The 18397-nt window shown below is 47.8% G+C and overlaps 1 protein-coding gene across 2 annotated transcripts in view; it reads left to right on the forward strand.

Annotated features, from left to right (window-relative positions):
- The window catches only part of GNL1 (G protein nucleolar 1), a 30924-nt gene that overhangs the window by 10137 nt on the left and 2390 nt on the right, over positions 1–18397 (forward strand). The window contains exons 3-10 of one of the 2 annotated variants that reach the window (XM_084840844.1): positions 6242–6381; positions 6996–7147; positions 8595–8666; positions 10672–10870; positions 12918–13013; positions 14307–14504; positions 15476–15654; positions 18224–18386. In XM_084840844.1, the coding sequence (XP_084696970.1) occupies positions 6242–6381; positions 6996–7147; positions 8595–8666; positions 10672–10870; positions 12918–13013; positions 14307–14504; positions 15476–15654; positions 18224–18386 (1199 nt within the window). The remainder of the gene's footprint in view (positions 1–6241; positions 6382–6995; positions 7148–8594; positions 8667–10671; positions 10871–12917; positions 13014–14306; positions 14505–15475; positions 15655–18223; positions 18387–18397) is intronic. The other variant, XM_084840845.1, reaches the window with a different exon arrangement.

Raw genomic sequence — 18397 nt, forward strand, 5'->3', positions numbered from 1 at the left:
TGCCACAGTCCTCCACAGCAACACTATCACATGTAACATTATGTGTTGGGTAGTATATAAATGTAATAAATAATAATAATAATAATAATAATAATAATACTGTGGGGCATTGTTAATAATTACAATGGAGGCTGCCTCATGTTCACCAGAGAAGCACAGCTATCGCCGCTTCTGTCTTCCTCCTCTGGAAGCCCGCACACCTGCCCCTGTGCCCAGTGAAACTACATGGGAGGAATGAGGAGGACCTGCCTCATGCCATCACAGGGGGAGGGGGCACCAATATGGGGGGTCAACCAAGCCCCATGCCAAGGGCTCCCTCAAGCCTGGAGCCAGGCCTGTATTTAAAGAAGGCTCCTCCTGGGGTGGGAGAGCTGTGGGCTTATTCACGCCTGTTTATTCCCGTTAATCTCCAAATTATAATATCTGTACATTTATTTATCTTAGTGAGATTGAACAGTCATAATGTTAGTAATCATCTGACTTTCCGATTACTGTAACCCATTCATTTCCTTATACGGTGAGCCCTTCTCTCATGGGTGTTGGTCAATGACGAAGGTGTCAGCCTGGGCCGCCTCAGTGTGGCAAATGAGCAACACATGTGGCCAAAGTGTGATGGGCTTCTGTAGCTCAAGGATGATAACTGTTATTTGTGAGACTGTGACAGTGTGAGTCACCCATTCTAATTCTTCCTTGAAATTTCTCCCAGCTGGACAATTTGCCCCCATATACTCCATTTCTCACTAGAACCAGAGGCTGACTCTCAGGATGGTGATCAGTCTGCTCTGGCATCTACACAGAGCTCGAAGGAGATCATAGAAGTTTATCTATTTATCTGTTTGTATGTTTGATATGTACCCTGCCTTTCTACCAGAAAATTGGAGCTCAAGGCATGCAAAAAATCCTTTTTCTCCACACGCGTGCACAAACAATTACTTGAGTTGAAGATGTCTTAGTGTGCTTTAATTTCTGCTCTCTTCTTACTGACAGAGGACTTAAAGCAGGGATGGGGAAGCTCCAGCCTGTGGGCCTAATGTGGCCCACGGATGTTCTCCAGCAGGCCTGAGCAGCCTCCTTGTATTCCTCCAGAGGGCGGGGCTTGACCCCCAAACCCCACCGCCTGGAGGAATCCCCACTCTTATCCCCAATCTGTGATGAGAGATAACAGTGGAGATTCCCCTGTGTGCAAAACTGTTTCACCTCAAAACTGTTCCGCGCCCCTGAGTTAAAGCGAGGACAGTGTGGAAATGTGTCCCCAGCTTGTGAACGTTATCAGAGTAGGATCTGCTGCACCACTTTCCACTGTGTCTCTGTAAGGCTAGCTCTTCTCTAGAAATCAGAGCAGCGAAGAACTGTTAGTATCTTCACAGAACCCTCTTTCTGTGGGGCTAATACTGTTGTATGTAAAGCATGTGTGAACACTGCAGACGTAAGGCACCACCTGTTGATCAATCCCGGTAGGAGTATGTAGCGCTGTTAACTTTTGTTCACATGAACACAAGCTTTTCTCTTGGAGCTGAGAATCAAACTCAGGTGTTCATAGAAGTGGAAGGGACCATTAAGGCCATCAAGTCCAACCCCTTGCTCAGTGCAGGCATCCAGTTTCAAGCATCCCTGACTGATGGTTGTCCAGTCTCTGCTTAAATACCTCCAGCAATGGAGAGCCCACCAACTCTCTAGGCAGTTGGTTCCGTTGTCCGACTGCTCTGACCCTTAGGAAGTTTTTCCTGATGTTCAGCTGAAATCTATCTTCCTGTAACTTAAGTCCATTATGTCATGTCCTATGGTCATGAAAGAGGCAGCCTTTACCTTCCTAAAGTTATATTATGTGTAACATGGTTTGCTCATAAAATTATCATTATATTTGAAAACTTTAAAAAGTAAACTCAGTAAGTTTGTAATTATTATTTGAATAAACTATACTTTTAAAATGTAATATACCAGACATGATGAATTTTATGAGCAAAGCAAGTTATGCATAACATATTTTAGATTCCCAGTTTATGTCTGTCCCGAGGGAATTTCAGCAAGTAGTCCCTGAAACATCCGGAAGGCAAGTCTAGAAACACAGGACTCTGTAGCACAAAACCCAAACTGTCAAGAGTGTACATTTTCTTCCATATTATGATATGGCAACTCTATTTACATGTTGGGAAATAGCATGACTTGGAGCATCCCAAAATGTCTATCAGTAAAAGATACATTGGATCAATAATTTTAATAAGAAGTAGAAGAAATAACTGTAATGAGAGTCTTACAGAGAGGTTAAAAACATTTTCCCTCATAGCTTCATTATTGCCAGACATTTTATGTCTCTAGTCTTTGTATAGAAGTCTTCTTATTACATAGTTTTTAGAAATCATTTGGGGGCAACAATATATAAACACCTTGTCTTAAACTCTGAAAGAAAATATTTCCTAATCCAAAGCTGTTCAATTTTTTCCAATTTTTCTGAAAAAACCAAGAACAGTCCTTGGGGAAAAAAATCACAAGAATCTCTGTGCCTTTTAAACGTGGGATAAATGAGGAAAAGCACATGAGGCATGTTGACAATGTCATCTAAAGGACCTGCAAACTTCAATGAGTATGATTTGATATAATATTAGTGGCCAATCATGAGTGTGCAATAAATCGCTTCATAGAATTGTAGAATAGTAGAGAGTTGGAAGGGGCCTACAAGGCCATCGAGTCCAACCCCCTGCTCAATGCAGGAATCCAAGTCAGAGCATCCCTGACAGATGGCTGTCCAGCCTCATCTTGAATGCCTCCAGTGTGGGAGAGCCAACCACCTCCCTAGGGAATTGGCTCCATCGTCGTATTGCTCTAACAGTCAGGAAGTTTTTCCTGATGTTCAGCCAGAATCTGGCTTCCTGTAACTTGAGCCCATTATTCTGTGTCCTGCACTCTGGGATGATCGAGAAGAGATCCTGGCCTTCCTCTCTGGGACAACCTTTCAAGTACTTGAAGAGCGCTAACCTATCTCCACTCAGTCTTCTCTTCTCAAGGCTAAACATGCCCAGTTCTTTCAGTCTCTCTTCATAGGGCCCTCTCTAGCTTGTCTGCATCCTTCTTAAAGTGTGGTGCCCAGAACTGGACACAGTACTCCAGATGAGGCCTAACCAGTGCTGAGTAGAGGGGAACTAGTACTTCCTGGGATTTGGAAGCTCTGCTTCTATTAATGCAGCCCAAAATGGCATTGGCCTTTTTTGCAACCACACCACAGTGTTGGCTCATATTCAGCTTGTGATCTACAACAATTCCAAGATCCTTCTCGCTTGTAGTATTTTTGAGCCAAGTATTCCCCATCTTGTAACTGTGCATTTGGTTTCATTGTCCTAGGTGCAGAACTTGGCATTTATCCCTATTGAATGTCATTCTGTTGTTTTCTGCCCAGCACTCCAGCCTATCAAGATCACTTTGAATTTTGTTTCCCAAGGTATTAGCAATCCTGCCCAATTTTGTGTCATCTTCAGATTTGATCAGCATTCCCTGCACCTCCTCCTCCAAGTCATTAATAAAAATGTTGAAGAGCACTGGGCCCAAGACTGAGCCCTGCGGTACCCCACTCATTACCTCTCCCCAGTTTGAGAAGGTCCCATTGATAAGCACTCTTTGAGTCCGATTCTGTAGGCAACTGTGGATCCACCTGGGAGTTGTTTCATCTAGCCCACTTTGAGCTAGTTTGCTCATCAGGATATCATGGGGCACTTTGTCGAAAGTTTTGCTGAAGTCCATGTATATTATGTCTGCAGCATTCCCACAGTCCACAAAGGAGGTTACCTGGTCAAAAAATGAGATCAGATTCGTCTGGCAGGATTTGTTCTTGACAAATCCATGTTGGCTTCTTGTCATCAGTGCATTGTTTTCAAGGTGCTTACAGACGGATGGCTTTATCATCTGCTCCAGAATTTTTCCAGGGATTGATGTCAGACTGGTCTGTAGTCCCCAGGTTCCTCCTTTTTACCCTTTTTGAAGATAGGGACAACATTAGCCCCCCTCCAGTCATCTGGCACTTCACCCGTCCTCCATGATTTCTCAAAGATAATAGACAGTGGTTGTGAGAATTCTTCTGCCAGTTCCTTTATTACTCTAGGGTGCAGTTCATCTGGCCCTGGAGATTTGACCTCATTCAGAGTAATTAGGTGTTCCTTGACCATATGCCTATTGATCTCAAGCTGCAATCCTGCCCCTTCAGCCTGTACTTCGCCTTTGCCAGGGGGGTTATAGGCCCTCTTTTGCGAGAAGCCTGAGCCAAAGTAGGAATTGAGCACCTCTGCCTTTTCCTTGTCATCTGTTATCATTTTGCCATCCTTATTCAATAAGCTTTTTGTGAAGCCACATGGGCTTCTTCTGTTGTCTTCCACCTTTTTATCCTTGTTGGAATTGTTCGTAATTGTGCCTTTAGAATTTCCTTTTTTAAAAACTCCCACCCATCTTGGACTCCTTTTCTCATTAGAGCCGCTTGCCATGGGACCTTACTGATCATTGTTCTGAGTTTATGAAAATTGGCTTTCCTAAAATCCAGAGTACGCGTTTGGCTATACTCGGCTTTTGCTTCCTTTAGAACCAAGAACTCAAGTATAACATGGTCGCTTTCCCCCAGAGTTCCCGTAACTGCTACTTTATCCACTAAGTCATCTCTGTTGGTTAGGATCAAGTCAAGGATAGCCGATCCTCTAGTTCCTTCCTCCACTTTCTGTAGGAGGAAATTATCAGCAACACAAGTCAGGAATCCCTTGGAGGTGCCATGTTTTGCAGAATTTGTCTCCAAACAAATATCAGGGAAATTGAAGTCCCCTATTACTACTACATCATGCTTCCTTGAAACCTTGGCTATTTGCTTTTCAAAAGTTTCATCCTCAACTTCTCCTTGATTGGGTGGCTGGTAGTAGACTCCGACCACCATGTTCCTTTTATTCTTTGCTCCATTTATTTTAACCCAGATGCTGTCGATGGGGCTACCAAGCTCATCTTCCTGTATTTCTGTGCAGAGAGATGTATTTTTAACATATAGTGCAACCCCACCTCCCTTTCTGTTCCTCCTGTTCTTTTTGAACAAGTTATATCCTTCAATTGCTGTATTCCAGTCATGAGAGTCATCCCACCAAGTCTCAGTTACACCTATCGTGTCATAATTTCCCTCCTGCATTAAGTGTTCATGTTCGTTCTGTTTGTGTCCCATACTCTGGGCATTAGTGTATAGGCATCGAAGACCATGTGCTTTATAGTCTGGCTTTCTTCCTACATGTTTCTGAAGACTGGTTTACTGTTGTGTTCCAGGCATTTTGGGTGGCGGGGGGAGTACCAAGTGCATTGACTGCCTATTCGTTTCCAAGTGCAATTCAGAATGCTGGTCATGATCTTATAAAACCCCTGAACAGCTTGGTTTGGGTTATCTGACGTACCACCTTCTTCATATAATCCTGCTCAAGAACTGAGATCATCCACATAGGTCCTTCTTGCTGTCCCTCCAGGTATTCATAATGTGCATGAGGGCCTTTTTCGTGACTGCCCCTCACCTCTGGAACACCCTCCTGCAGAAGATCTATGTGGCTCCTCCTCTACATGCGTTGAGGACAGCAGTTAAAACTCTTCTGTTTAATCAGGCTCTTCAGCCCTCCTAGATATTTTGCATCTTTCAGTTTTGTGGTTTGCTGTTGCTTGTTTATATTGCCTTATTGTTTTTATGTGTTCAGCTCTGATCTCCTGAGGGAGGAAGAATGGGATATAAATTACTTTAGCTAGATAAATAATAGCAGGATTGAGCCTTATCCTCTTTCTGCGTTGCTGCATGTAGATGATCACTCTTGCCTCCTGGAGCAGGAATGGGCAGAAGGTAGGTCTCCAGATGTTTTGAACTTCAGGTCCCAGAAGCCCCTGCCAACATAGCCAATGTGTAGGAATGCTGGGAGTTGAAATTCAAACAATCAGGAGATCCTGATTGTGCCTGCCCCTGTCCTAGAGAAGGGAGAGAGCATCTGGATCCCATTCCTTAACCCAAACCATTAATGTGGCAGATAATCTGGACCTCCCTTCAAATACCTCCCTTCAAATAGTGTGCATACAAATGCACACTTAGCACTGTGTCACAGTGACCACTCAATCCACCATGGTCCTGAAACTAAGCAGGCCTTGCTCAGTCCTAGGACTGAAGTGGGAAGCTGGACTAGGAGTTTCAGCCACGGATGGTTCCTCCCTAAGAGCCCGTCCCTGATCTCCCCTGTTACCATTTTCTTCTGCCCAGCAGGTACCGGCTGCACTTTGAGCGGGAGAGCAAAGAGGAGGTGGAGCGGAGGAAAAAAATTGCCCGGGAGAAGATCTTGGAGCCAGTGCCAGAAGCTGAGGTGGAGGTGGACATAGAAGATGTTTACAAGACTGGCTCAGGTGAGTGAAGGGGATCTGGGAAAGGCATCTCAGTTGATGGGAGAGCTCCTCCCTCTGTCTCCAGTTCCTCCCATCCCTTTCCCCTTACTCCTCCTGGCCTCTGGAGGCAGCGATACCGTTTTGCCTCTTTATGCTCAGGAGCTTTAGGTGGTCTGAAAATGGGCCTTGCAAGAAGGACTTTGGGCTTTGGGTATGAAAGCTCCCTTTATCCATTTATTTCTAAACAGTACAGTGATCTATACGATTGCTGTGATTGCATGCAAGATTCAAACCCCTTTCAGTGCTCCAGCCACCTCTTTTCTAGACTATTGTAACATTCTCCTCTTCAGTAGCCTCCCATCTTGCTGTGTGGCCTATGCCAGTTGGTTCAGCAGTCCTTTGCTGAACTTAGTTTTGTCTCCCATTCTTGTCTTTAAGCCTCTGCATAGGCTTCCTGACACGCTTTGTATCCCTCTGCTTCTTGAATGGTACCTGGAAGAGCGGGAGTATCAGTGGGAGTGGGAGTAATCAGGGGAACTCCTTGTTGCAGGATATTACTGTTGCCTTAAGACTTGTACTTCCTCCAAGATGTTGGCTATAGTACCCAACTGTCCTTACTTTTCTCTTGCTATCAGTACTAGATTTTCCTAAACGTCCACCCTGGAGTTACCAGATGACCAAGGAGCAGCTGTTGGCCCGAGAGGAAAAGTGTTTCCGTGAATATCTAGAAAATATTTACAGTACATTCCAGCCAAGCCAGCTAAGTTACTTTGAACACAATCTGGAGGTGAGCCCTTAAAAGTATTGAGGGAAACCTTGGACTTCTTTCTGTGTAGTTGGCTGTATGGGAGCTGTATGGCTTTCTCTAAAAACAATCCACATTCTGGCCCACCTTCACAAATCTGGAGTAACGTATGCGAGTGACACAAGGTGACATGAAAGTGGCTGCTTTGCATTGCTAACTTTGCTTTTATGTTTCATGGTTTCAAATATTGGGGGGCAAGCATGGGGGTGGCAAAGAAGAAGGCAAGTTCATATAAACCAGGGGTGGGGAACCTCTGGCCCATGAGCCTGATCTAGCCTGCGGAGAGTCTGCGCCTGGCCCGCACAGGCTTGGGCTCCCTCTGTGGGCCCTAAACCCTCCACAAGCTTATATACAGTTGTTTCAATGTTTTGGGGAGGGTATTTTTTTTTTTACAAACTCTTAAAGCTAGTTCAGTTCTGTTTCCAGTGAAATTTACTTCACGCATAATGCCAGCCTTCCCCCAACCTGGCACCCTCCAGATGTGTTGGACTACAGTGACCATGTTGGCTGCAGATGATGGGAGTTGTAGTCCAACGCATCTGGAGGACACCCAGTTGGGAAAGGCTGCATTATGCAATTCCTATGCTCAGGTCCAGCCCTATAATGAGGCGGCCTGATGCGGGTGCATTAGGTGGTACAGAATGGGGAAAGCAGCACATTGCGCCACTCCCCCCCCCCCCCCAAAGGGCTTGCTGCCACCGCCTCCCTCCCTCCCTGCTTGGCTGGCTTGCACCCGCCCAGGCCATCCAGCAGCTCCTCCTCCCTCCCTGTTTGCCAGCCCACTGGCCAACTGCTCCCACCTTCTGCCTTGGCCATAGGTCTTCTGGGAGAGTTGGGCAAAATATTGCGAGAGGTCCCAAACTCTCATGGGAATGGTCTGGACATCGCGAGAGGTCCTGAACTCTTGCAGGAGAGGCGGGGACCTATTTTGGCCCACTCTTCCAGGAGCTCCTGCACAGGAACCACTCTTGTTTAGAAAATAGTGTGAAAACTCTGTGGCAATTGCACATATATTTATTTCGCTGGGTAGACAAGGAATGGAAATACATGATTGACTGCAGCTTCCCAATATATCTACCCCCAATGAAACACACGCATGCAGTTTTCACAGATGGCAATCTACATGCTACTATTTTGCTATTTCCTATTAGACATTTCGGGGGCGGGGGGCTAGGTTCTGGTGGGTTGGGTTTTTTTTAGTGCAGGGTAAGTATGACCTTGTTTGTAGCTCTTTCTCCAAAGAGATCCCAAACGTGTTGGGAGTTGGAATTGATGGGATACTAGCCTGAATCCAAGTTGATCTCTGTGTACCTAAAAGAACAGAGAGAACCCAAGTTAAGAGATACTAAATCTGATTAGGCCTAGTGCCTGGCAGTCTCTGTGCAGTGGGCAGGAAGCAAATCTTACACAGGCCTTTTTTCTCTTGCAGACATGGAGACAACTGTGGCGTGTACTAGAGATGTCAGACATTGTGTTGCTCATTACCGACATCCGGCACCCGGTAAGGACGCTTAGGCGTGCTCTTGATGCCTAGCCTAGTTTTTGCTGGGCTGAGTTCGCACAAACGGTTGGCGTGGCTTAACAAATCCTTTAATGTGCTTTAACTCACTGAGCAGGGAGGCCTGTGTGCATCCTCCTGAGCAGAGAAGAATTCTGGGAGAGCTTTCCAATTATTTCACTGAACTCAGTCCTCTTTGCATAGAACTCTTGAATGAACTGCACAACAGTATGCTCTTCAGTCATACCTGCAGCCAAAGAAACTTCTCCTTACGGTGGTCCTGGGGTAACAGTTTTTCTAAAAGCCACTTGTGAAGAGTTAGAGGATCCTCCACAGTAAGTTTCCACCCTTCTGAGAGCAAGGGTTAGAACCCAGGAACCACACACTGAAGAGACTGGAGGCCATGCCTCCTATGATGGTGTTGAATGCTCTTTTATTGAAGATCCTTTTATATATGGTTGCTTTTCTCTAGCTTTCTCCCTGGGATTGCTAGTTGTCATTTGTTCAGCCTGGCCTTAAAGAACTAGAGAGGTTTGATCCATCCTCCTGTAACTAGTCTCTGGATTTTGGGTGATTGAACATAGAAGCCTTAATAATTAGGGATGTGCGAACACACCCCGACTCAGGTTCTCTGGGCTCCCACTGAAGCACTGCCCCTGCTCGCTGCCCCCTGGACCCGTGCTCAAGCCCCCGTGAGCTTGGCGAGTTGCCCACACTCACCACGACCCTGTCTGGTGAGTGCCCGCCGTTTTGCCGCCTTTTTTTCTGTGTAAAAAAGGGAGTTTAAAAATGAGCATATTTAAATATGCACAGTTTGGGGGCTGGGAAAGCTTAATATAGGCAATATTGGGGGCATTACGCTGTGCATATTTAAATATGCACATTGTTTAAACTCCCTTTTTTATGCAGAAAAACAGGCGGCAAAATGGCAGGTGCTCACCGGACAGGGTCACGGTGAGCCCAGGAGGGCGTGAGCGGGTGCAAGTGAGGACAGGGGCTCGGTGGGTGTGGTCTGAGGGGGGTCCGACAAACTCCCGGGCCCAGTCAGGCACCCACAACATCCCTATTTATAATTTACCATAAGACCACAAACAGCATTATAGTGACACCAAGTGACAGAACACGGCATTACAACACATTATTAAAACTGCCACTGAAGCAGGGGTGGGCAGCGTGTCCCCCTCCAGATGTTGTTGGACTTCAGCTCCCCATCAGCCTCAGCCAGCATGGCCAGTGGTCAGGGATAATGGGAGTTGTAGTCTAACGGCATTCGGAGGGACACAAGTTGCCTGTGTGTGAAACTAAAGAAAAGGGGAAGCTGTCGCCACCTACATGCTCCATTTCGGAGTGATGCAGTATGGTGTAGTGATCAGAGTGTTTGACTGGGAATCACGATGGCCAGTTACTGGGTGACTTGGGGCCAGTCACTGACTCTCAGCCAGCCTACTTTGTTGTTGTGAGGATGAAATGGAGAGGAGGAGGAAGACCATGTGAGCCACCTTGAGGTCCTTGCAAGAGGGAAAAAGGCAGGATATAAATGTGACAATAAATAAATAAATTAGCAGCCGCAGCAAACACACCGAGTTAACCAGCCACAGAAAGTGGAATTTTTAAATAGCAGATGGGTTTGCTGCTTGATCACTGTAAGTCTCCCAGTCTGGCTGGGTGTCTGTAAACAAATAGCAAACATACTCCAGGGAGCTGTGACTGGCCCTGACAAACGGGCACAGCCATTCTCCCAATATTTAGCGAACTGCATATAATGTTTTGGTCTCTGCTACGTGACACACTGGGTGCGAGTGGCAAACATATGCTCTGTGTGAAGTTGAAAAGGCTCCAGAGATGACCAGATATGTGGGCTGTGCTGCTGTAGGCCCATCCTCGCTTGCCACCCTGCTCTAATCTCGTCTTCGTGTAGAGAGGATCGAGGCAAGGAATCCCACGTCCCTAGTCCTCACTGCTTCGGATTGTTCACAGAACTTGGATGTCCTGTCCCTTTCCTGCCCAGGTCATCAACTTTTCCCCAGCCCTCTATGACTTTGTGACCAAGCAGATGCAGAGAAGTCTCATCCTGGTTCTGAACAAGATTGACCTGGCACCGCCAGCCCTGGTGGTGGCCTGGAAGCACTACTTCAAGAGTCGGTTCCCTGAGGTCCACGTGATCTGCTTCACCTCCTACCCACAACAAGATCAAGATCCCAGCGCAGGTATTTTTCGAAGCTTGATAATGCCTTGTAACCACCAGGGGGCAGTGTCGCCACAGCACTGCTCTGGGTGAGGATTGAGGAAGAGGTGTCCAGGCCTACATCATAACACAGCCTTCTGCATGACACACGCCCTCCTGGTGTATTCGACTACAACTCCCAGCAGGGCTGGCTGGGGGTTGCTGGGAGTTGTAGTCCAACACACCTGGAGAACACCAGGTTGGGGAAGACTGGGAGTTGTAGTCCCTGAGGGCCTGAGCCTGTTAGCAGAACTCTAAATCTGAGTAATTTTGTTTATTGTGTACAAGTGAGGGATTAGAGGCCAAAGTGCATTGAGAAGATTCTTAACTGCTGGTGGCACCTGCAGCCGTGCTGCCCCAGCCGAACGTCTGGCAAAATCAGAGGATAGCTTCTTTTGCCTCTGTTAGGAGGCAGTAAATCAACATATAAACAGTAGCAGGCTTGTTAGCTCCAGTGATGCAGGGCTGGGTTGAGTCCACCATTCCACAGTGACACGTAGTGGCCTGTCGACGGCTTGAGACAGTCAGCAAAAGGGCCTGGAATCCTTCCTTCTTGCAAGCAAGAGGTTGCATCCAACATTAATCCCACGTAGGGTAGACTCTTTGAAGTGAATGGGACCTGTGGGACTAACCATGGATACAACCCAGGATAACAGGCTAATAATCATTGAATCTCAATTCTCTAAACAAGCCCTGAGATAAGAACAGGCCCCAGAAGGCAGAAACAGAGCAATGTGCTTCTTGTGTAGAAGGCTGGAGGTTCACTTCCTTGCATTTCTAGTTAAGAAGCAGTGGGCAACTTCCACTTGTCTGGGGACTAATTTCCCTGCCCCACCCACCAGAACCCAGTCAGAGTGGCACCCTCCCCAGAACTGAGGAAGTTTTGCTGTTAAATAAGGTGCGCGGGGAACATGATTTTGGTTTAAAACAAGGCTCATGTTCTTCATCCACCTTAACAGTGAAATCATGGCTTTTTTGCCACTGCGCCCCCCCCCCCCCCCCAGTCACTGAATTTTTGTGGCACAGCAGTAGCAGAACCAGTAAAAAGGCCAGGGGAGGGGACGCTGGCAGCCTCGGGCCATATGTTGTCCACCCCTGAGTTAAAGGAACCTGGGCTGCTGGGAAAGATCTCTGTCTGAGATCTCGGGAAATTGCTGCCAATCAAGGTAGACAGTACGAGATAGATGGGCCAAGGGTCTAAGGTAGCTCTTGATATCCTAAATAGCAATCCTAAAGCAAGGGTGCAGAACCTCCGGTCCAGGGCCCCCATCCAGTGCTCTAGGCTTCCCCAAAAGGACGTGCCTCCTGCCCTGCCCCCACCCCCTTTCCTACAACCACTTATTTTTCAGTTTCCCAGCCTTTGTGCAGTTCCTTCCCTGTTCTAAGAGGGTGAAATGCCTCTCCAAAGGCTTAGTTACTGAAGTGAGAGCTTCAAGCTAAAATAGGCTAATATTTTTTTGGGGGGGCCCTGCCCCCCTTTTGCCTTTGGCCCTGCCCACCTTTTGCCTTTGGCCCTGCCCCCCTTTTGCCTTTGGCCCCACCTACCTTTTGCCTTTGGCCCCACCCACCACTGGAATCTAGCCTCTGAGAGCTTTTAATTTTTTTAAAAAATATATTATTATTATTATTATTATTTATTAATTTATACCCCACTTTTTTCCCATTGTAAGAAGTCAAGGCAGCTTACATGGTCTTCCTCCTCTCCATTTTGTCCTCACAACAACCTTGTGAGGTAGATTAGGATACGAGTCGTGTCCAGCCCAGAGTCACTCAGTAAGCTTCATGGCCGAGTGGGGACTAGAACCCAGATCTCCCAAGTCCCATTCCAGTGCTCTGACCATTACACCGTACTGGCCTCTATGTTCCTATGTTTTCTAACTCCATTTGCTCCTGCTGCTGTTGAGGCACAGGGGTCCTGGCTCACACACCCCTTTCTTCCCCACTAGGGCCCCATGTTTTGCCTATCCCTGGGATAGAATCCAGGAGTCCTGGCTCCCAGTCTTGACCTTCTGGATTTTCTCTCCTGTCAGTGTTTAAGAAGCGGCGGAAGCGCCGAAAGGGATGGAGCACAGCCATGGGGCCGGATCAGCTGCTGAGCGCCTGCGAGAGCATCACGGCTGGACATGGTGAGGCTGCTTGGAATTGCTCGGTGCCTTTGGTGGCACCTGCAGGGTTTGTTTTAAGCCAGGGCTGAAATGCTTCTGGAGATCAGCGCCTTTGTTTGTCTGTGTTTTTTGAACAAGAAAAGCTGCCAGTGCTCAAGGATGCTTATCAGCCACGTTCTCTTAACTTGAAACCTCCTTAGCTTAGGTGAATGGGAAATGAACAGCAGAAGTTGAGGGAGAAGCACGCTGTTTTGTAAAAACCGCCTTGGTGGGTCCCAGAAAGGCGGTATAGAAAAACAATAAATAAATAAAAGTAAATAAATGCCAGAGGTGTTGAACCTCCTCCTTGGGGGCCAAATATGGCCTGCATGGGGGCTAAATCTGGACTAGATTTAGAAGGCCATGTCCCCTGAAGGCCATGTCCCCTGAAGGCCATGTCCCCTGAAGGCCATGTCCCCTGAAGGCCATGTCCCCTTCCCTATGTCCTTTCCCTTGACCACTGATTGTTTATTTCTTTACAATATTTGTATACCACTCCATATCTAGAACCGATTTTGGAACAGTGAACCCAAGAGATAAAACTGCAAAAGGATAAAAAGATTAAAACACCTGATTAAAATTATGCTATTTTTAAAAACAGACTGCCAATAGAAACCGTTGCTGGTCAATGAAGGAATGCCTCCTGGAACAGTGTTGTTTTCAGGAGGTGCCGGAAACAGCACAGAGTTGGCGCCTGCCTGACCTCCAGGGGCAGGGAGTTCCAAAGAAAGGGGGCCGCCACACTGAAGGCTCTTCTCCTGGTGGACTCCAATCGGCCCATAGGTTCATGTGGAACCCCCAGGAGGATGACCTCAGTAACCAGGCAGGTTGGTTTCCCCGTGCTTGCATGAGTCTTTCCCCCATTTTAAAAGGCTGAACTGCCTTTCCTAAGGCTCAGTTATTGGAAGTAAGAGCTTTAAGTTAAAATCTGCTGGGATTTTGTCCCCGCCCCCTTTGCTTCAGCCCCGCCCAACACTGGGACATGGCCTCCGAGCACTTCTCCAGCATGGCATTTGGCCCTTGAGCCGAAAGAGGTCCAACACCCCCTGCTGTATGTACTCAGCCATATTTTCTGGCTGCTCTGCGCTCCCAGGGTAGAATAGTCCTGATATCCTTCCTCTTTAATCAAACAAATGCCCTACTTATTTCACCTGGACATAGACTCCCGAGTAAAGATGGCAACCTTAGGTTCTGGAGCCTGACTATTGTGGGCTGCCTTTGTTGTTGTTGGCTTCATTTTTCCTTTGTGGTTGGCGTCACTCTCTCTTTCTCCAGTGGACCTGAGCAGCTGGAAGGAGAAAATTGAGCGGGACGCAACCAGCGCACGCCTGCCGCCTGAGGACTCGGAGGAGGACTCAGACGATGACGAGAGCGCAGCGGTGCTAGTCGAGCACCAAACGGACGTGGCTATGGAGGCTGGCGGATTTTCCCAGGAACTCTACAGGGATGGGATCCTGACAGTAGGCTGTGTAGGTGAGTGCCCCCTCTGCTGGCGGGCAGAGCCACCCAGCAAGGAACTGTACTGGAGGGAGGTGGGTGTCTGTAATACTCGCTTTGAGACATGCGCTTCTTTAAAGGGTGACCAGCTCACTCCAGAAGCACCTATGCAAGAATGTGGCCGCATTTTCCAACCCTCCCTACTTGGCAAAGAACAACAAAATGGTCACATGTTGCTAACTAACAGTGCAATCCTATACATGTCTACTCAGAGGTAAGCCACCCTGAACTCAGTGGGGCTTACTCCCAGGTAGGAGTGCAGTGTGATATAGCGGTTAGAGTTTGGGCTAATACTGGAGAGTCCTGGTTTCAAATTCTCACTCAGCCATGAAGCTCGCTAGTTAAAAGTGGACCAGTCATTCTCTCTCGGCCTAACCTACCTCACAGGGTTGTTCTGAAGATAAAATAGGAGTGGGAAACTGCATACGCCACCCCGAGTTCCTTGAAGGAAAGCATGGGATCAAAATATAGTTAATAATAATTAAGCAGCTGGGAAGTAGCATAGCACCATCCACTGGTTAGAGGTACTAGATACACAGTCATTACAGCAGGGATGTTGAACCTCTTTCAGCCTGAGGGCCGAATTATATTTTGGGGAAGATCTTCATGGCCACATTCCAGCGGTGGGCAGGACCAAAGGCAAAAGGAACTGGGGCCCAAATCACCAAATTACTGACATATTTTAGCTTAAAATAATTAAGCTTTAGGAGAGGTATTTTAACCTTTTAGAATGAGGGAAAAGCTGCACAAAAACCAGGAAACCACAAAACGATTGGTGGTTGGGGGAAAGGGGGTGGGCCAGAGGAAGGAGACTTACTCCCAGGTAAGCATGTACAGGATTGCGCTCTAAGCCAACCTTCCCCAACCTGGTGCCTTCCAGACTGTTGAACTGCAAATCCCATCATCCCTGTCACACACCGCACACCCCTCTGCTCTTCCTCCTGCAGGCTTCCCCAACGTGGGCAAGTCCTCACTCATAAACGGGTTGGTGGGCCGCAAGGTGGTGAGTGTGTCCCGTACTCCAGGTCATACCAAGTATTTCCAGACCTACTTCCTGACGCCCACAGTCAAGCTGTGCGACTGCCCTGGGCTCATCTTCCCCTCCCTTGTTGACAGGAAACAGCAGGTAAATCATGGTGGGGGAAAAGATGTTTGGGTTGCTAGAGCGGGGATGGGGGCGTCAGCAAAGACGTATGTTGCAGGGGGACATGGGTGTTCTGCGAGGAATCCTTCTGGGAGTGGGGAACTGGGACTTTTTGAAAGGGGGAATCAGGTTGAATGATGTTGAGAGACCAGATTCCTGGTTTCTCTTCAGAGGTGAGAGTGGAAGTTGTAGGTCTTGTTGGGTGTAACTGGGAACTCCTGCAGTGCTTCCAGGCTGCAATCCGGTATGCATTTACAGGATTGGGACCCCATCCTATGCATGTGTAGGACAGGGGCCATGTTGGAGCAGTGAGCCGGGCAAAAAGGGTGAGGCCAAAATACCAGAAACCAGCATATTATAGCCTAAAGCTCTCACTGCCAGACTAGGCCTTAGGAGAATGGGGGCGAAAACATGCAAAAGCTGGAAACCCACCAAATGATTGGCAGTCAGGGGAAAGGGGGCTTGGCCATTTGAGGAACACCAGAGGGCCAGATTGGAATGCCAGGAGGGCTGAATTTGGCCCACTGACTGGCAGCAACAGCTCTCCAGGGTTTTAGATGGGAGTCTTTCCAATTCCCAGCCCTACCCGGAGATGCCAGGAATTGAACCTGGGACCTTTTGCATCAGAGACACGTGCTCTGCCACGGAGCTCTGGCCCCTCCCCACTGACGGTGCCATCAGCGTACAAAACTCAGCACAGTGAGAATTCTTCTCACACAACCATCACTGCATCTACTTCAGGCTGTTTCACCCATGCATTCGCATCTCATTGGATATTTACGTGTCTTTAGTTCCTCGGTGTTGAATAACTGGCTCCTCTGAAAAATACTGTGGTTGTGGTGGCTGACAGTTTGAAAATGTGGCCTCTGGTCTGGGAGTCAGTGTGATTTAGGGGTTAGAGCAGCTGGCCTGAATCTGGTGCCCTCCATATGTGTGGGACCACAACTTGCATCATCCCCCAGCTAGCATGACCCAGACTGGCTGGGGATGATGAGAGTTGTAAACTAAAACATCTGGTGGTCACCAGGTTCAGGAAGGATGGGTTTTAGAGTATCAGATCAGGGATCAGATCTCTTCTCAGCCATGAAGCTAACTGGGTGATGTGGACTGCTTAAAATAGGTCAGCCTAACCTACCTCACAGGATTGTTGTGAGGATAAAAGAAGGAGGGGCAACTTGTACGCTGCTCTGAGCTCCCTAGAGGAAGTCTGGGATAAAAACGTCAGAAAGTGAATGAATGAAATGGTGTTAGAAATGCAGTTGCTCATTCGCACCGTAAAGTCACTGATGTCTCTGTAGTCAACTAATACACATGTATAAGTGAACCAGCTGGAGAGACGCTATATACAGGTTTGCACTGATGAAAGTTCAGTTCCTGACAGTTTAAAAATCTTAAGCAGCTAGAAGTCTTGCTGAGAGCCACCAGCAGTCCAGGAAGACTTGGTGTGAAGCCAAGGGATGAGGCCATAGCTCAGTGGGTAGAGCGCCTGCTTTGCATGCCAAAGGTCCCAGGTTCAGTCCTCCATATCTCCAGACAGGGTTAGGAAAAGAATCCTGCCTGAAACCCTGGAGAGCCATTGCTGCCAGTCAGTGTCACCAGTACTGAGCTAGATGGACCCATGGTCTGACAGCTGGGTTCACACAACCCACTAACCCCCACACTGTGGGTTGTTGTTGAACCATGGGTTATCGTGTTGTCTGAATGCAGTGCGTTTTCCGCAGGGTGGGTTATCGTGTTGTCTGAACTCTGCTTTTTCTGCAGAGTTGCCCATTAACCATGTAGTGTGGCTTGTTAACCACCCTGAACAACCCAACAACAAGCCATGGGTTCTCAAGGTGGCTTGTTCAAGAAAAATAAACCACACTGCATGGCTAACAAGCCACCCTGCAGAAAACTCGCTGTGTTCAGACAACACAATAACCCATGATGGGTTAGTGTATTGTGTGAACCCTGTCAGTATAAGGCAGCTTCCTATGTTCCTGTGTGCCTTTATGACTTTACAAAGACTAATCCAATGGCGCCCTGGGAGCTTTATGCCAAGGAAGGGGTTTCAGGGGGTGGGGTGGGGGTTCCCCTTGCTAAAAACCAGCACTCTGCCCACTAGGCAGCGCTGCAAAGGAAAGGAATGGTTCACTGCTGTGTAAGATGGGGCTCCTGGGTGCTGTTCCCTGTTCAGGGAGATGTGAGACTTGGTGAGAGGACTACAAACCAGGATCCCTGCATTCTGTACTATGCTAAGAAGTATAAGAGATTTGGGAGGGTGGGGGAGAAAAAGTCTCCATGGTTCTTCTTCTTTCTTTCTTCAATTCAGGGACAGAACTGAGGTTGGAAAGGGACAAAGACCTCCTCGGTTTCGCTCAAAACTGGAAGGGGAAGGAATGTGCTGGAGGAGGTGGAACTTTTGAGCTGGGACTCCCAGGGTCTCTTTGGGAAGAGGGATATTATTATTTTTCCCCTTTGCTCTGGCTTCTTACTCTGCCGACCACGGGGTAGTAGATGGGATTTGCAGGGCTCGGCAACCAACACATCCATCCCTGCTCTCATTTTCTAGATTCTGGCAGGTATCTACCCGATTTCCCAGATCCAGGAGCCCTACACCTCTGTAGGGTTCCTGGCTGGCCGAATTCCAGTCCAGGCCTTGCTCAAGCTGCGGCATCCAGATGCTGAACATGGTGCGCCCGAGCCCCCGTGGTGCGCCTGGGATATTTGTGAAGGTAAAACTGGC

This window comes from Heloderma suspectum, chromosome 2 (assembly GCF_057233095.1).
Source record: "Heloderma suspectum isolate Gila_16-S chromosome 2, 16-S_ref, whole genome shotgun sequence".
Taxonomy (NCBI): Eukaryota; Metazoa; Chordata; class Lepidosauria; order Squamata; family Helodermatidae; genus Heloderma; species Heloderma suspectum.